General features: G+C 43.8%; 1 protein-coding gene across 1 annotated transcript; it reads left to right on the top strand.

Moving 5' to 3' along the window:
- Positions 1-541: 541 nt before the first annotated feature.
- CYBRD1 (cytochrome b reductase 1) lies at positions 542-18,340 on the top strand. Its single transcript, XM_020806691.3, has 4 exons — positions 542-826; positions 11,804-12,012; positions 15,460-15,614; positions 15,698-18,340. Exons 1-4 carry the CDS (start codon positions 640-642, stop codon positions 15,999-16,001), a joined length of 855 nt encoding a protein of 284 aa, XP_020662350.2. The 5' UTR covers positions 542-639; the 3' UTR covers positions 16,002-18,340.
- Positions 18,341-18,813: the final 473 nt, after the last annotated feature.

The following is an 18,813-nucleotide window of genomic DNA, read 5'->3' as shown; positions in this document are numbered from 1 at the left end:
GAGGCAATTCCCTTCCTCCGGCTTGCAAGGCTCGCGGCGAAACTGAGGAGGAGCCCCGACGGCACAACGCGGTCTCCGCCGCGGCCGCTCAGAAAGAAAGCGCCGGGGCTTCGTCGGTCCCTCGCGCCGGCGGCGGCGGCGGCAAGGATCCTCGGGCCGGCTGCCCGCCTGGCCTCTCGCAGAAATCGCTCCGGGTTGCGCCGCCATCGGCCCTGCGCCCCGTGACGCAGGCCGGGAGCGAGCCTTCCAACGTGGCGTCCCCAAGGCCCGCCGCCCCGGAGGCGCAAAGACCGGTCTCTCGCTTCCGCTCCCCCGCAAAAGAAAAAAAGAGCCCCAAACCTGGACGGCGACTGACTGCGGCAGGCGGGCTGGGGGTCGCCAGCGGTGCCTTTCCGCCACCCTTCCGCTCCTTCGTTTTTCCGCCCGGGCGCTCCGGCCACAGCCAATTAAGCGACGCGACGGCCAAGGGCCGCCCTCGCCGCCGCCCCCGCCCCCGGTGGGCTTCCAGGCCCCGTCGGGCGCACTCCTCCTCCGAGGGGGCGGTGTCGGCGTCCCCGCCCCGCGTCACGGGTCCGGCTGCTCAAGCCCCCACCCCAACCCCGCAGGCAGGCAGAGGCGTCGCGGGTAGCGGGCGTCCCGATGGAGGGCTACGTGCTCTTCCTGGCCCTGCTGGGCTCGGCGCTCGGGCTCGGCTTCCTCGCGGTGGTCTTCGCCCTGGTCTGGGTCCTTCTCTACCGCGAAGGGCTCGCCTGGAACGGCGACGGCGCCGAGTTCAACTGGCACCCGGTCCTCATCACCACGGGCTTCGTCTACGTCCAAGGGATTGGTGCGTCGAAAACGGGTCCCGCTCCGAGAACGGGCAGGCGGGCGGGCCAGCGGGGTGCTGGGGAAGGTGCGCAGCGGGCTTCCCCGGACGGAGCCCTGCCTGCCTGCCTGCTGCAGCGCGGAGGGGAAGGATGCGGGGAGGAATGGCTGGCAAAGGGGATGGGGGGCTTCAGTGCTTTTTTTGGGGGGAGAGCAGACTTCGCCCGACGCCGCCCTCGGTTGGCCGCTGGCGGGTTTCACTGGGGCTGCGCCACAGTCCGGACGGAAGAGGCAGTCCCGAAAGCAGCAAAACCAGGGAGCTGGACGGGGGACAGGCTGTGTATTTGTCTCCAGTGTGGAAGGGATTATTGTCACTCTCGAATTGGCCTCCTCAGCCACACTAGACGCTGTTCCAAGACCCCTATATTCGGAGCACGTTGCACCTGGCCTCGCACCGCCGTGCCTTCTCCTGCCCTCCCCAAAACCATCGGGGGCAGCCTTCCCGGCGCCCGAAGCCCAGGGAGCTGCCGGCTGAGTTCACACGGGTTGCCGGGACAGAAGCCCCCCCCCCCCGCGGGTCTCGTGGCCATCTCTGGGAGAAGTTGGGGAGACCCGCGGGCTTGCCCTGCGTTTGTGGTGCCGTCTGGGCGCCCTGAAAGGCACAAGCCCCCCCCCCTTGTACCTTTCAGGTTTGGCCGGAGTTTGGCCGGAGTTTTGCCTGGGAATGGAGACGCCCTTCAGGGGCTCAGGCAAAATCCAAAGAAACAACACAAAATAAGACAAGGACAAAAACACTACTGTATATTTTAATGTAAGCTTTTGTAGACCCTTCCACTTCCTCTGACATTAAGAAACTGATATTTCATCTGTATTTCATTCCATTTGATTGTTTTTTAATATCTGACGAAGTGGTCAGCCCACAAAAGCTTACATTAAAATATAGTAGTTAAGCTGGAAGGTGCCACGTGTTTTTGTTTTGTTTTGCTTTGTTCCTTTGGATTTTGCCTGCTATGTTTGCGCAGACTAAGGCGGGGGGGGGGGCTCTTCTAAAACTACAGTACTCCTTTAACGTTGGCGCAGCCCCTCTTTCTCTGCCCATCCTTGAGTCACTGGACTGAGAGTTAATGCAAATAATGGGGCCCAGCCAGAGAACTGTGCAGGATGCAGCCTTAGGTGGAAAACAGCTGGGCGGCTTATCTCCGAGTAAATATGCTCTGGAGTGGGTTGCAAAAATGACAAAAGGAAGCCATCTGCATTAGTGTTCTTCCTCCCACCGCGAAGTGCGCTCTGCTTATTTAATGGCGTACTGAACTGCTTGTATCAAGCAGTTATTAGGCTAGTAATAGCCATCCAGGTATTTGGGTCCCAAACATTGTGCTCCACAGTTAGCAGTGAGGGAAGGGCAGAAGGCATCGTGTCCAGCATCTGGCCACAGATTGCTGCCCCCTGGCTTATCATGTGTGCAGCAAAAAAGTGTAATACTCCAGTTTAAATGTTTTTCACCATCTCTGCATTTTTATGGATCACATCATCATATTTGGAGTCCGGCCATTTCTGTTGCGCAAGCAAGCATGAATAATTGCTCCTGCTGGTTTAACTGTTTTTATCAGTGCTTAGCACGTTGGATGCGATTGGAAGCAGTAGACATTCGAGGTGGTGTTTTTTTTTTCAGTTGGGGATCAATTTGATTACTTCAGAGTAGTTCATTTGTTGTCACAAGATGTGAAAAGTCAGTGGAGAAGAATGAGAATGGATGCTGAAAGGCCAAGAGATAATGTTGTGTATCCTTCTTTCAGAGTTAATCTTGGAAAGTGGTTAACAATGCAATCCTAAAATATTTACTCCAGGAGAACCACCCAGAGTGGCCTTGGCTACCAGATGGGCAGTATATAAAAGGAAGGAAGGATTGCAGCCTTGACTGTGACAGGTAGCAGCCACCTTAGCAGTAGCATGACATCAGCTGAAAAGGATGATCATTGAAATCTGTTTTTTGCCAATGAATTCCACAGTCCAAATATTTGCAAGAATTAATGTTTGAAGCTTTGTACCCTCTCAGAAGCCCAATTGCAGGTTGTGGTTGTGGTTGTGGTTGTTGTTGTTGTTGTTGTTGTTGTTGTTGTTATTCAAAAACTCCAGGCACGGTCAAATTATAAAAACTTTGACTAGTATTATATGACAGATAACAAAAACCTAAATATCTGTTAAAATATCGACACGGTATGTATGCTGTTCCTAATATTGCCATTTTTTGTAGCTCCGATCATGGTGTGATTTCTGAGATCTGCAACTGCTTATAGTACTGTGTGAAATTTCTTGATATTGTTCCCAAAGCTCCAGTGACTGCAGGGACCACTGAAGTGTGCTTGTTCTAGAGGCAAGATGTTTCGATTGACAGGTCTCTGTACTTTGTTAGTTTTTCCAATTCTTTATTTTCAACTCTGGCATCCCCTGGAATTACAATGCAATGATCCATACAATTCTTTGTTCTATTATTCCTATGTCTGGTGTGTTATGTTCAAGGTGTCTGTCCCTTTGGACCCAGAAATCCCACAAGATCTTGACTTCCTCATTTTCTGACACCTTCTATACCTGATGTTCCCATGGGTTTTTGGAGGCCAGCAAGTTATATTTTTTGAATAATGACCAGTGCACTAACTTTGCCACTCTGTCATGTATAACTTTGTAATCTGTTTGGACATTCGCAGATGAGGTGTGACAGTTTCATCTTTTGCTGTTAGCACTAAGTCCTTGGATTTTAGCTTCACAAATGTCTTTAATCCATGAGGTGTTTTTGTTATGTCCAGTTGGGCTTTCCCACATTTCTTTCCAAAATTTTGGAACATCATCTTTACATGGGCCTTATTTCTTTTGCTCTGAATTTTCTCCTAGTGATGTATAGAATAATCGTTGGTTACTTTGATATTGCGTTTTTCCCCCTCTATATTGTTTCAAGCATCCATCATATCTTTCAATTTTCTTTGCTGTAGCTGTTACCCACTGTTTTAATTCTTCCGTAGTGTCAACAATCGTTTTCCTTTCTTCTTCTTCTTCTTCTTCTTCTTCTTCTTCTTCTTCTTCTTCTTCTTCTTCTTCTTCTTCTTCTTCTTCTTCTTCTTATTCTTATTCTTATTCTTATTCTTATTCTTATTATTATTATTATTATTATTATTATTATTATTATTATTATTATTATTATTATTAAATAAAAACTTGCTGGGTTTTTGAAACATGCAACTCGGTATCAAGAGCCCAAACATATAGAAGTAAATCACTCTGTGACCAGTGGGGCATAAAGCTAAGTAAGCCTGAACAGGATTACACCCTTGACACAAAAGTGTTATTCCCTAATATACCGTACTTCGTTTATTTGTGCATCCATGTGGAGTGCATGTCATGAAAGTTTATTCCACAGTATTCTATCTTACTGCACGTCTCATGCTGTACTTTCTGCAATTGAGTAACATCCCTTCTGCAGTGTTTCATTCCCTGTAACTAATGTCAAAAAGGCCACCTAAGAAATGAGTAGATCTTGTGTGATTTTTTTACAGGGATTATATTTCATCATGTAAGATAACCACAGAGAGCCAAGTAGGATAATAAGCATTAGCTGAAATAAGAATTACAGGTTACAGGAACAAGGACTCATTTATGATAAAAAATTGTCTAGAAAAGGATTAGTGGAGGAAAGACGCATTGTGATCCTGTTTGTCTATTAAGAAGCAAGTCCTGTTGCGTTCTATGAAATGTACTCCTAGGGAAGTGGATATAGAATTGCAGGTCTTAAACTTTTGAAACTAATTGTGTGAGCCAGAAATTGTGAATTCCAATGAATAAAAATACTTCTGCTGACAGAGAATGTAGAATCTGGAAAATATAAGCAGACTGAGGAAATATCTAATTGAATAATGAAAGGGTTCCCAGTAAAAGATCTTACAGTTTTGTTAGGGATTTAAAATCTTTTTTTTTTTTTGGAGTTAACTAAATAAGCAGAGGGGTGAGAAGGGAGAGATTAGTGCAGCTAGTGGGGGTTACCCCCCAGCAACCTTGCAACTCCTTTTATGGATTCTTTCAGTTTATAGAGGGGATTGTGTCCCTTCCCCCCATAGTATCCAAGAGAAAGGGAACTAAGGGTGTGACTGCATTGAATTGCTGCAGTTCAATTCACAGACTGTATTATGTTTGAAATCGCAATCAGTGCTCATACTGGGGTTGCCGGATGCAATGTTCTAGCCCATAACCCTCCCTTTTTTTTCTTTCCTTCCTCTGGTCCCACCTCTGCTGATCCTTCTTTCATCTCTGCTGCTCCTTTTATGGGTCACTGTGAAGCTGCTTTCTCATCTGCTTCAGACTACCGTACTACATTTCTCAAAAACTTTTGTATAGGAAAATAACACGGAAAGGTACTTAGCAATCTAAGAGTACAGAACATCAAGTGTAAAAAATCTTCTGACTTTGAATTATGGATCCACTACAACCTTGGGAGTGACTGCAGTGTCTAAAGAATGTTATATAGGATTTGCACAAGAGGGCGAGACAAAACTGCATAGCAGGAATGAAAAGACAAAAGGAGTACAGTGGTGCCTCGACCTACAAACGTCGCGACATACAACCATTTCAAGTTGCAACCAACTCTGGCCGCAAAATTTTGCTTCAACTTGCAGCTGGAGCTTCAAGTTGCGACCAGAAAAAGGCAGGGGGAAAAGGCGGGGAATTCAAATGCACTAACCATTGGTAGGCGAAGAAGCCGCTTCTTTGTAGCTCTTTCGGCCCAATGGTTAGAGTGAGTGCGTCGGAGGAGGCTTTGGACTGTCTGGAGCTGCTTTCTGCTCCTGAGTAAGTACAGTGGGGCCTCGACTTACAAACGTCCCTACTTACGAAAATTTCAAGTTACGAAAAGCTCCATCTGCAAAATTTTGCTTCGACTTGCGGCCAGAGCTTTCACTTACGAAAGAAAAAAGGAAGGGGAAAAGGGTAGGAAATTTAAATGTACTAACCGTCGGTGGTGAAGAGGCTGCTGCTTTGTCCCAACAGTTAGGAAAAGGGGGGCTCAGCCTCCTGGGCTTCCAACACCGTCCCGACTGCCGCGCCGGGCGCAGGTGCTTTGGAAGCCGGCACGCAGTGCAGAGGTCGGGGCGGCTTTCAGCTTCCTGGGCTTTATTTTTGGGGGTGATTTTTTTTCTTTGGCTGGAACAGATTAAATGGTTTTCAATGCATTCCCATGGAAAACGGTGCTTCGACTTATGAAATTTCCGAGTTACTGCCACCGTTCCAATACGGATTAATTTCGTAAGTTGGGGCACCACTGTAAATTTACTTTGTTTTGCAGGGTGAGTTTGGGTTTGGGGGAGTTATGTTTCTGTGCTGTGACAGTTTTTGTGTTTTGGTGTGTTGTTTTTCCCAGCCCTGTTATGTTCCGATGGGGCTGGCTCTGGTTTTTTTTGGTTTTGGTAATTTTTTTTTCCTGCCCCGACGCATTCTGACAGGGCTTGCATTGGGGTTTTTCGGTTTTGTTTTTTGGTGTGTATTTTTCCTCAGCCCCAACACGGTCCTATGGGGCTTGCAGTATTTTTGTGTGTTTGTGTTTGTTTTTCGGCCTCAGTGTGTTCCTATGAGGCTTGCAGTGTTTTATTTTTATTTTATTTTATTGGTATTTTTTTTCTTCTGGAATGGATTAATCATGTTCCAATGCATTCCTATGGGAAATGGTGCTTCGAGTTACATCCATCTTCTGGAACGGATTATGGTCGTACATCGAGGGACCACTGTACAGTATTGAGTAGTCAGTAAAAAAAAATTGAATTCACGCATGTTATAAGCAGAGCAAATCCACCGTCTTAGGAAAGCAAAAGAGTGTGTGGAAAAGAAAATAGGTGATACTTAAGTTCTATTTTAATCATCTGTTTGTATTTCTACTAAGATCCTGTTATTAGAGCAAACTGTTTCCCACTTTTAGTTAGGTCTATATGCATTAATTCATATTGTTAAAGTAGAGTATTAATCATAACAACAGTTGCAACACAGAGCAGCTTCACGGCTTTTTAAAAAAATGGTACCTATGCATACCCAAATATCCTAGTGTTTTTTCCATTTGGGCTTTTTGCATAAATGCCAGGTATTTTAATATTTTGCATTGTGCATAGATTAAGCTGAAAAGGCTTTTAATAAGAAAATGGGGAAGTGATTGTGCAATTTTCTCTCTCTCTTACAATGGTATGCTACGTATTATTGTACTATCTTTAAAATGTGTATGGGTTTGTGCTGCGAAACTGTAATCTTATATATATTTAGAAAGGAATAAGCCCTACTGGAATTAACAGGACTTATTGGCAAACACAAAGTTGCCTGCATGAAATTCCTGCTTTAATGTCTCTTGTTCTGCAATGACTTCAAACTATTATTTTGCCTGTCAACCTGTTACAGAGTCGAAAATGAGGCAACCATTTTATCTGTTTCAATATGCCTTTCTTTCATTTTCTGGGGGGTGGGGAACTATGAAATTCCAAAAATATGTGTGTACAGTTAACTTGAAAAGAAGCCTTGAAAATGTCAATATTGTGCTTCCTATATCATAAGAGAAATATACCTTGGTTCATGTTCCCAGACATTCCACTTGAGAACAGAGTTTTCTTTATGACTTGTATAGCAGACGTGCAGTCCTTGGCATGCACTGTACATAAATTTTGGGATTTTGTAAGTATTTAGAGCCTTAAGGTAATGTTATTTATTTCTATTTGCCCCCAAACATAATTCCACCCACTTTTTCTAGCCAACTTGTTAGAATATCTTAAGCCAGGCTCAACCTATATATCATCAAATGTCTCTTAACATCTGAACTTGAATGTCAGAATCTTCTGAAACTCATTTGCTGGTCCATGAGAAGGAGAGGTACCAAAAAAAAGAGAGAGAAAATAGTCTTGTGTGTGGTCTTTCCGTGACACGCAGCACCACAAGATTCTCAGTGACTTGTCTTCCCCAGCTCCAGAAGGAGCCACAGAGAACCAAGCCGTAGGGAGACTGATGAGTTGGGTTTTCATGGTTGCCCTGCCTTTGTGATATTGCCACTTGTCACCTGCATCACTCATCCTATATGGCAGTGGTCCTCAACCTTGGACCTCCAGAGGTTCTTGGACTTCAACTCCCAGAAATCCTAGCCAGCAGAGGTGGTGGTGAAGGCTTCTGGGAGTTAGAGTCCAAAAACACCTGGAGGCCCAAGGTTGAGGAACACTGCTATACGGGATTCCAGTCAGTGACTTAGCTGATCCTGCAGGTTCTATCTGTTTCCAAACGAGCCAATCCCGTGAATGGTTTGGAAACAGTGAGGAGTCAAAATACTCATCAACCTTCTCCCTTTGGTTCGGGCAACTCGGGCTCCTTGAAACTGGGAGGGAGATCATGCCCAACCATGCTGTTAAGAGTGGGTGAAGAGAGAAACAGCAGAATAGGATATGCTTAGAACTGCCGAGCTGGAAGAGGACCCTAGGGATTCTTGGAGGCGAGAAGGCACAGTGGGGAATCAAACTCACAACCTCTGGCTCTGCAGCGGAATGCAAACAAGCCTTTTCTATTCTACAGAGGCTCAATGCAGAAATAAAAATCTCCTCGTTGAGATCTGCAGTTTAGTTTGATTTATGCACACCTTCCTTCCTAAGCAAAATCCCCATTTTGTGTGTGGGGGGGGGAAGAGAGATTTGGTTTATGGTTGCATTGGTAACAATCTGTAGTTGAGACCCAACAAGATTGCCCTTGCAGCCAAACTTTGGTACCCCAGTCCTGGCTATGACACCAGCTGGCCAGCATTAGCCCTATTTTAGGATCAGTCCTGAGATCACGGGAATAACCTCGGTTAACCTTTAACATTGAAATTAGATTGAGCAGTGCTACACCGTGATTAAAGGGAGGCTCTCATAGGAGGAGAAAGTCTTTGCAAAGGCATTAATAATTTCTGTATGAGACATGGGTGAACATTATATTTAGTACCAAGGGAATGGATGGAAGCTGCCCAAAATGGAGAGAAAGAAGGCAGGAACAAAAGAAAGAGGGATAGAGGAGACCTGGAACTTTTTTTTGGGGGGGGGGACTATATGTCCAAAAAAAACCCCAACACTCCCCCACCAAGAGACGGAGCTGATACAGGTTATTACTTCATTCAGCTTTTACTTTAGGAACATTTAGAGGAGTATTTCCAACATCAAACTGGTTGACTTCCTCTTCCTTCTGTAAGGGATAGAGGAAGGGGATTCAAAGCTTGTAACACAAGAGTTTCCAGGTCCCCAAGCCTCTCTGGTTCTCACCTTTAAAGTCGACCACTTCATAGGGTTCTGCAGGTTACGGCAACCGCAACAAGAGCAGTGTTACCACTCCCCATCCTTCTCTCTCTCTCTCTAGATGGTTTCTCAGTGGATGCCGTACCCCACTACAGTATCTCATGAGTGGGGGTCTCTCGTCTCTCCGCTGAGCCTTCCCAGTGCTCTCGCTTTTCCCTCTCTGTCCTTGCTCTCTACTCCTTTATCTTCCTGCTCCACTCCTTACTTTCTCTCCCCCCCCCCAATAGGAAGGCCTTCTGGGTGGGCAGGAGTTCCTAAACCTTGCTGCCTCTTCTCCCAGGATCATTAGTCTCTCCCACTTCTGGGTCCACGTAGTCTCCAATCCAGACCCACTCTATCCCTCGGGCAAAGTTTTCTTCTCCTTCCTTCCTTGCCTTTATTCCCACTGCTTCTACCTTTCTTTCTCTGCCCTCCTGTCACTTTCCCCCTTATAACTCCTACCGTTTTCCCCACGTTTCTCTTTTCCAAATGTACCTCCTTTTTTCTCTTTCTCCTTCCTCCCTCTCTGCTTTTCCGCCTCCTCATGCTCTCCTTCTCCTTTTCTTCTTTCCTACCTCCCGCAGCTCGGGGGTCTGTGCTTCCTTCCCTTTTCCAAGGCAGAGGGGGAAGCACTTGGGTGGGTTTGACTGTTCTTTAGGTCCCAGATTTCCCCCTAGCTAGCATACGCAGTGGCCACACTGGCTGGGGATCCTGGAAGTTCCCATCTACAGAAATACCTTTGCCAAATTGGGAGATGCAACAGATGGGTGTTTCAAGGAAGATTTGAAAGGATGTGTGAGAGCCAGAAGGAAAGAGAGCTGGACGGATCAGCTTGCAAACAGGGAGAAAAGGAGACGGGGAAACCTGTTTTGGCATTGCTTGGCCCTTTTGGCCATGGCGTGTCTTCCATGCCATGTTTTCATATGCATTTGCTGCACTTGGTAATGAGATGGTAATGAAGCAGCATCTTAATAAACCCTAAACAATACATGCCCATGAAAGCAGTAAAATGTGCCAAGTAAGCTTCCTTTTAGGCTGACTTTTAGTGCAATGGCTTATAAAGCAATTAGATTATTTATATATCTCTGAAGAAGTTTGTTTGCTGTTTAATTTCCTGTTTCTGAAGGATGGCTTCCTTTTGCTTTGGCTCTTGGCAGTTTACTCTGGCTGTACATAGTAAAGGCACGGAAGGCCAGCAGGCTCATCCTCGCTGGCCCTCTTCTTTGCCCATCCACATGTTTGATGCAGATGTGAAGTGGGTTGCCCATGTGTGGCAGTGCGGACGCTCCCCCACGCAGTTGGGAACCCCCTAATCTGAGAGAGTTCCTGATCACAGCGCCCACTTCAGATTAGTTTTCTAAATGTGGCTTTGTTGTCCATGTTTATGTAATTTGTGGGTTGGGTTAGATTTGGAGAGAGAATTCGTTTCTTGTGTGTGTATTTGTGTTGTGTTGTGTTTAGTTTAGTTTGCTTTGGAACAGTAGCTTTCCAGCAGTATATGTGGGGGTGGAGCAGGGTGTTTGCTTTCCCATGTTTTATTAGTGTTTCATTCTATGAAATCAATATTTTGCTGTGCTTCATGCAGTCAGGTTTGTGGTTTGGCATTTGGGATTCAAAGCCAGTCATTAATTACCATTGGATTCTGCCTTGACCATGGTTTCATGGGCAAGTGACTTTGTCTTTTGTAAGAAGGCCCCGAGAACAGGCATTGGGCAGAGGTACCAACAGCCATTTCTCAGCTTCCCAAATGCACCAGCTGACCCATAGAAGTTGGCACTCCCTGCTTTCGAACGAAGCTTCTTTCACTTCTCCATTTGTATAGTAAAAACATTTTTTTTAAAAAAAAAAAATGGAAACCAGTATGTTTTAGCTGTTAGAGCAGACTGTCTGTCTGTCTGTTTATATTCTGCCTTTCTTCTTAAGGGGACCCAAGATGGCTTACCTTATTAAAGAGAAACTATATTTAAGAAGATTTATTCATTCGTTTGTTTGTTTGTTCGTTCATTCATTCATTCATTGCACTTTTATAAACACCTTTATTAAAATAGTAAACAAATATGGTGCAGAAAACAAATTTAAAAGCAGCAAGGCATAAACAATCCCGTTTTGTTAAAAAAGAAAAAAGAAACACTCTCAGGCAGCCAGTCACTGAGGGAAAAGCCTGCCTGAAGAGAAAGGTCTTTGCCCTTTTCCCCCCACTTTCTTGCTTAGGAAATGCTGAAACTACTGGATGGAAAAATACCTTGGTTTAAATTACTCTTGGTTTTTAATGGCTGAAATGAAGCTGTGGAATGTTAGCCCATTCCGGCAATGCTCAAATGAATGGCAGGGAGCATTGATACCATCCTTGTAAGCTCAGGGCAGATGCCGTTTGGAGGAGAACACCCCGGGGGAAGAAAAGACACCTTTGCAGTTTCCTCAAAAATATTGAAAGGGAAACAAAAGGGAGGAAGTAGCATCATGAATGAAAGCACTTTTTAGTCATGTAGAGAGAGCTCTCACTCTTGTTGTATACAAATCAGAGTTGACCAGTATTTGGTTCTTGCGGTGGCGGCCATCGCATGACCAACTTGGTCTAGCTTAACTTTCAAAAGCTAATATATATAGTTTGCATTAAAAAAAAGAAAACTGTTAAAATTCTTTCTAATCTGGATTCTTTCCTTCCCTTTTTTTTTTTCCTTCTTCTTCTTCTCTAGCAATTATTGTGTACAGGTTACCTTGGACCTGGAAATGCAGCAAGTTCCTGATGAAATTAATCCATGCTGGGTTAAACACCATTGCTCTGATACTTGCAATTATTTCTCTGGTGGCTGTTTTTGATTTCCATAATCACAAGAATATTCCCAACATGTACAGCCTTCACAGCTGGATTGGATTGACTGCTGTCATTCTTTATTCTGTCCAGGTCAGAGACTATTTGTAAACAGTATTTTGAGTAGAATAAGAGGTCTTGTTCTTTCTTTAATAACAATGCACTCTCACAACTGAAGGTCCTCTGTGTGGATTACTTACCATACCTGAAACACAAAATTTTACACCCCAATAAGCTGAATTCCATGATCTCTTTAAACAGGGGGGGAAATATCTTTATCCAGACTGGTGTCTGTGGTTGGTTTTCTGATCTTCAAGAACAACACTTGCCTTATTTTCCTGGAAATCAGAAAACGGAAATACGAAGAGTTTGCCAGCATCCTGGATTTGACACTATGTGATACTAGCAAGTTGGAAAATAAAGGATGGCTGTTTAAATTTGATAAAGTTCCATGTTTTCTTTAAATCTGTGTGTCTGTTCAGATGTAAAGTAGAGGTGGGTGGTGATCAAAATGATTATGTATTATGGCAACATACTAAAGGGAAAGTGTAATCCTGGGTATGTCTGAAAAGACAGTACTGTATAAAAGGAGAAGACAACCTGAGGTTTGCCAGATGTTTTGAATTGTAACTCCTGTAAGTCCTAGCTAGCATAGCCAATTGGCGATTTATAATCCAAAGTATGTGGAGCCTGACCAATTTTGGCCCTCATAGAAGATAAAGAGCTTGCCAGCACTGTCTCTTAAAATGGACTTGTTTATCCCTGAGGTGAATTACATGCAGAAGACTGCCCCTTTTTTTCTCATGTTGCAGCTGGCTCCTTGGGTTGATGATACACACAAGGAATGCATCAGCGATTTTAGCTGACGAGGGCTTTATTTATTTGAGCCAGGATGACATTGTCAGGAGATTGAGCTGAGCAGAGAATTCTGGGGACAATTACTTCCTAACCGCTCTTCCTTTCTTGTTGGTCAAACAGCTTACTGAGAAAGTTAAGTAACAGAAGAAACTGGTCTTATGTTACTTAAGTAGGACAGGCCTTGCCCTGCTCTTCAAATTCTTTCAGTTTGTTTTTCTTTCAAAGATCCTGGAATGAAAGCCACAGCTGCCCTCTGTTGTGTAAGATGATTAAGCATTTGTGTGGAACCAACAGGGCTTTAAAAGTGGACATGATGTGTTTTTGTAACATTCATGTTTGTATGAGATAATACTGTTCTCCTACATAATACTGTTCTCCTAAACTCCTGCTAGGGAGTTAAGACATCTAATCTTAAAGCTTATTATCCGAAGGTTTTAATAAATGTAAACATTGTTTTTTGCCTCACCCAAAATTACTTTCACAGACCCAAACCCTGTTACTTATTGTAGTAAGTCACAACAAGAGTAAGCCCATGGAGCCAGTGGTGATTTGGTGAGTCACGTCTTCCATAAATTCCATTAATTCAGTAGGTCTACTCTAGTGGTGATTTGCTATGCTAAGCCACAGGATTTCAACCATTGTGTATTATGGAGGTTTTCAGCATCCACCCCCACCCCCCAAATCTTGTTGGATAAACTTTGATATATCCATCCTTTGCCATTCGGTATAATTAAAATGACAAGTTAATGGGGAAATTAAAAAATGGATTCTGTGGTTTCTGTTGTCATCCTTCAGATTACTTTGCAGAATTTCTTCACCTGGGAACTTTTCTACCAGTATAGGTTAAGTTGCTTTTCAGATATTGTCCTTATTTTGGTACAAATTCAGTCGCCTTTTTGACAGAAGCACGTCAGTCCTTTATACTGTATGGCCACCTTCCGTGACCTGGTGCCCTCTAAATGACTAGGATTACAACCTCCCTCTTCCACAGCTAACTTGGCCACGGAGGATACCACGTTGCAAGAGCCTATTTATTGTATACGGGACTAGCACTGCGTGGTTAGCAGCAGTGAGTAGACCAGTTGTTTCAAGAGCCTACTGTCCAGTAGAGCAATGGTTCTTAACCTTTGTTACTCGGATGCTTTTGAACTGCAACTCCCAGAAACCCCAGCCAGCATAGTTGGTGGTGAAGGCTTCTGGGAGTTGCAGTCCAAAACTCCTGAGTAACCCAAGGTTAAGAACCAGTGCAGTAGAGTTACGTTTTACAATAAACGGATTGAAAGAATCAGTTTGACCGAAAAAGATATGAAGAGTTTGGGAGAATGATACTGGGTGAGAATTTACCTGCAGGTTTGACTCTGTTAGACTTTGGCTCAGTGAAGCCTTGTAGCAGCATCTACCGTACTACTTGTACATTGTTCTCCCCTTCACACAATTGTTTACCTTGCTTTATTTATGTATTAGTATGTGTGCCTGTTTATACTCAGGTTGAAACCCCAATTGCGCTGTCTCTTTGATTCCCCTCCCAGAGATTCTTTCTTTTGCCCTGCTTTCCGCACCCCAGCCTGGTACTCCTGCAGCTTATACTGGCTTAACAGAAGAGACCAACAAATGCTTACAATATGGCACTTCTAAAAGCTAATGATCAGCAAGCCCAGCTGGGGCTTTGGTGTCATGCATCTGCAAGCTGCTGCTAACTTACAGCAACCCTAATCAGGTTTTTCAGATATGGGAGATGTTCAGGGGGTGGTTTACCATTGCCATCCCCCGTGGGTTTTCATGGCTGAGAAGGGATTGGGATCCAAATCTCCTGAGTCCTAGTCTGGCACTACATGACACTGGCCCTTACAACTGAGGGTTTAGAAGAACCAATTCTGAGATACAACCATTGGGTTTCTTTCAGTTAGGGAACTCAGTGTTATCCATGCTAAATCTTGTGTTTCTAAGTCTTACTGTTTTGGAGATCGTTGGAATACACCAACCAACAAGAAGGGCTCAGGGTGAGCAGATTTTGAGATATAACCCACCCAGTTATTTAGTAAACAACTATTGCAAAATATCGTATTTCTAGCCCTTGCTGTGTTTTGGAGGCCATTACAGACAAACACACAAACTAACTTTCAGAAATATTTATCAGTAGAGATGGGCGCGAACTGCCATTTTGGTGGTTCACCATGGTTCACTCTTTGGACACCCAAGTGTTCTGTGGGCACCCCAGCTTCCCTCCCCCACTTCCAGCCTGTGCCCACTCAGAGGACGAGGCCCAGCAGGGAAGCCAAGGGTGCCCACGGAGCAGCTGTGCATCTGAAGAACAAACCATTATGATCCGCCAAACTGGCCGTTTGTGCCCATCTCTAGCAGGTTACTGTTAGTCAGTTGAGGGTGGGTCCAACCTGCACATAATCTGACTTTGTCTTTTACCCTTCTGGCTCTCTCTTGTTTGTTTCTCTGCTCTGCACCAAATCTCTTGCATTGCTTGTCCTTCTGGCTTCACGTTTGTAATAATGGTACCTTTCCTCCTTTTGCCTGTACATGTATAAAATGATTCACCTGAGGGTAGCCATTCGGGCCACTGAAAGTGGCCCTGTTATGTTTATGAAGCAATATTAATCTATATAAGATGCTGTGGCTTCCTTTGCTTGAAATGACATTTCCAGGTCACACAACATTATCTGTGTTTAGCTTGTTCTAGGTTTTGCCGTCTTCCTGCTCCCTTTTGCTCCTGCTTCTCTCCGAGCGACTGTCATGCCAATACATGTCTATTCAGGCCTGGCCCTCTTTGGAACAGTGATTGCCACTGCACTCATGGGAATTACAGAAAAACTTATTTTTGCTTTGTAAGTATTCTTCAATTTCACTGTTAACATATTTTTTTTCATGTTTTTAGTCATCCTCTTACGGAAACTTTCTTCCCCACCAGGAAAAAACCTCCCTACAGCAGTTTGCCAGAAGAAGGTGTTTTTGTCAATACTCTTGGGGTGCTGATCGTTGTCTTTGGGGCTGTCATTTTGTGGATGGCAACGAGGCCCTCCTGGAAGCGCCCCCCAGAACAGAGCACAAAAACCCAGCAGAGAAATGGGGGGATGCTGGATGGGAACGAAGAGGGGTCCACAATGACCGATTGCAGCAACACAGATAAGTCTGACGTGGAGTTCAACAGCGAGGCCTCCTCTAGGAAACGAAGTCCCAAACTTGATGAAGCTGGACAGCGGTCAACCATGTAAAACAGCTGGTCATCTCACAGTACCAGAAGGGCTAATTTCTCCTCAGTTCTGTTCAGCACAATATATATATATGCACACACACACATACATATTGCTTGCTTAATGCTTTTAGGGTTTTCTGGGTAATTGGTGCAATTTGGTAAGGGCTCGAATGCTGGAAGAACCTGTGCTTCTTGCTTCACTCTTATCACTTCATCTTTTGATCACAAGAAATGGAATTGGAATGAAATGTGTTCAGCTTTCCACTTTTGTGGGTCTGAGGTCTTAAGCAAGGGCAGGTGGATTTGTAGGGGGGGTGCAATTGGTTTCCAATCGTAATTCCATAGAATTAATAAATCTTAAATTGTCTCACAAATTCCTGTAGTTTGTCTTACAGTGCAGGATGTGAACAAATTAGTAGAGAAAAGGATGTTGGGTGTGGTGGGGGGAAGAAGAATTGGCAGGGTAAGGGAGGAAGAAACACATAACACTGCATAAAGATTACTCTCTCCTCCCCCTCCCAATTATATATGTTTCTACCACTGTTGCTCAGATCTTTTTCCATTGGCCAAAATCCTACTGGTATTCACATAAGATGGATGCAATGTGCCATAGCTAATTGATGCTAAATGGCGAAGGTGCCTCTGTGATTGTGTTTGTTTAGTGCTATTATGGGTTATGCAACCTCTGTGTTTTGATCTTTCTTTTTGAAGTTTCAGGTGGCAACTCTCTGCTTGTGTTCCTTTCTACACTAGCACACCAAGTTTATTATGGTATGTGTGGTTCAAAGGACTGAATAGAGCCCAATACTTAAAGTGCAGCCTCTAAATACAGAATTTGCCATCTGGTTCTTTTTGGTGGCACCAGATTAAAACAGTGTAGAATATTCCACAGAAGAGTAAACTCTTGTGATTCTATTGCAGTCAACAATCTGTGAAGATTGCATTGTGCTGTCTTTAGAAATTCTTTAAGCTAATTAACAACACAATGATCTGACTGCTGCTTACAGTCAGACTACTAAATTATTTCTTTAAAGATTTCTTTTTTTTGATGACATCAACCTGAAGATGGAAGGGGGCAGGGTTGACTCTCTATAGAAAGCATGGGGTGTGTGTGGAGAGGGAATTATTTGTTCCAAATATGTTCCAAACAGATTTAAGTCTAAATATTTTAGCGAACCTTATGTCAAAGGTGGAGAAACTCTCTCAGTTCTAAGCGATGCTAAATTGTTAAGATCTCAGACCTGATTTTCTGAACGTACTTTTTTTTTTTTAATGTGCAATTTGGCATGGAGCATACCAGTGAGAATGTAGATCTGTTTGTCAGATGTTATATCACCAGCACCATTACCTGCAGGTAAACATGGTTTGCAGCGAAGATCAAACCTGGAACTTGAAATGCCCATCCTCTTTGGCTAAATTCCAGCACTGAACACATACCTTTTCATTCTGACTTGGGGAAAAAATGCCACACCATTTTATATTCATTTCAGCCTGTCCCCTTTCCACTGAATGCTAATGAAATTCAGCACTTTTTTAAAAAATGAATTTAGATGATCCAGAACTGTGGAAAAAGAAGTGAAGAACCTTCCCTTGTAGGCTTGCCGTGTAATTGCTTGCGGTAACAGTGCTCATTTGCTCAGCTGAGCCAATATGAGCATCGCTTTAGGAGAGGTGGGCACGCTTACAACAAAGGCACAGGACTTATAAACTCTCCTGGTGTTTGGGGGTGGTGTGTTCAGCTCGCAGAAGCCTTGGCCAACGTGGACGAGCAATGGTAAAGAATTAGTGGGAGTTGTCCTCTGAAACATCTGGAGGATCAAACTTTTCTTGTCCTAGAACACCTTCACTGTCTGCCTCCAGTGAGAATAGATGCTCCACCTCAACAGATCCATGTTAATGCTTGGTTAAACAATTCAAGGCCACGTTATGACTGCTCAGGAGTGTGTTGAAAATACATTGGCCAGCTCTAGTTCCGATCCATCTCAAGAGTGTTGAAAATGTATTGTGTGCCATTTTGGAAAACCAATATCTATATTTGCTGTTTTTTAAAATTGCCGTGGTTGCCTTTTGTATTAAAATTAGTGACTGAATGTACAACTACTATGTATGTTTCTCATTAAAGGTATCCTTAATGCATATAGCATTGTAAATAAGAACAAGCATTGTAAATAAAAACAAACAGTATATATGATAATTATAACCTGATAGAAGGAAACTATGATATATATAAATTACCAAAGACATGCTTTGTATTTCAGATCAATTCTGAATATTTGCCATTTGTCAAGCATATTTTGCAGAATTTTTGTAACTACTTTTTATAATGGAATAAAATTTATTGAGCTCTTTCTAATGCAATACAGAACTGTGTTACTAGTACTGATCGCTAGATTCCGTTCCAGTTTGAAATATAACATGGCAGTCCCCTGGAAAAATTGTAATTTTTGCAAGGCTATTTGCCTTTCAGAAGCATTGATTTCTTATAGGCACTTCTTAGAACTTTTATAATAGGTCTGTTAGCCACATTTTTTGGCCAGTGGAATATGGCAACAATTCCAGTGACTGCAGATGTGCAACAAATCATGTTGTCCAATCTCTGGTTGGCAGGAAACAAGACGAATAAGAATGAGTGCTGAAAATGAAATGACTTTGGCTGTTGGCTCAGCTCTTGAAGATGGCCAGTTACAGAGAGCTTGAATCATTCAGACAGGCTGTTTAAAGCAGAGGTGGAACCTTACTGCCCCACCCACTCTCAAGATGTTTTAGACTGCAGATGGGATTGTAAAAAAAAGGGAAGTTGCCAAGAATTCTCCCTTCCCTATCTCAAGTGG

This window comes from Pogona vitticeps, chromosome 1, assembly GCF_051106095.1.
Source record: "Pogona vitticeps strain Pit_001003342236 chromosome 1, PviZW2.1, whole genome shotgun sequence".
Classification (NCBI taxonomy): Eukaryota; Metazoa; Chordata; class Lepidosauria; order Squamata; family Agamidae; genus Pogona; species Pogona vitticeps.
Note: the sequence above shows the minus strand (reverse complement) of the source record. Positions and strands in the feature narration are given on the sequence as shown.

What these genes read in the sequence shown, in the direction of transcription:
- CYBRD1 (XM_020806691.3), top strand. Translation starts at nt 640, where the DNA reads ATGGAGGGCTACGTGCTCTTCCTGGCCCTGCTGGGCTCGGCGCTCGGG. An exon ending in TCATTCTTTATTCTGTCCAG is followed by an intron (nt 12,013 to 15,459) that starts GTCAGAGACTAT and finishes ATCTGTGTTTAG; the next exon opens with CTTGTTCTAGGTTTTGCCGT. An exon ending in GAAAAACTTATTTTTGCTTT is followed by an intron (nt 15,615 to 15,697) that starts GTAAGTATTCTT and finishes CTTCCCCACCAG; the next exon opens with GAAAAAACCTCCCTACAGCA.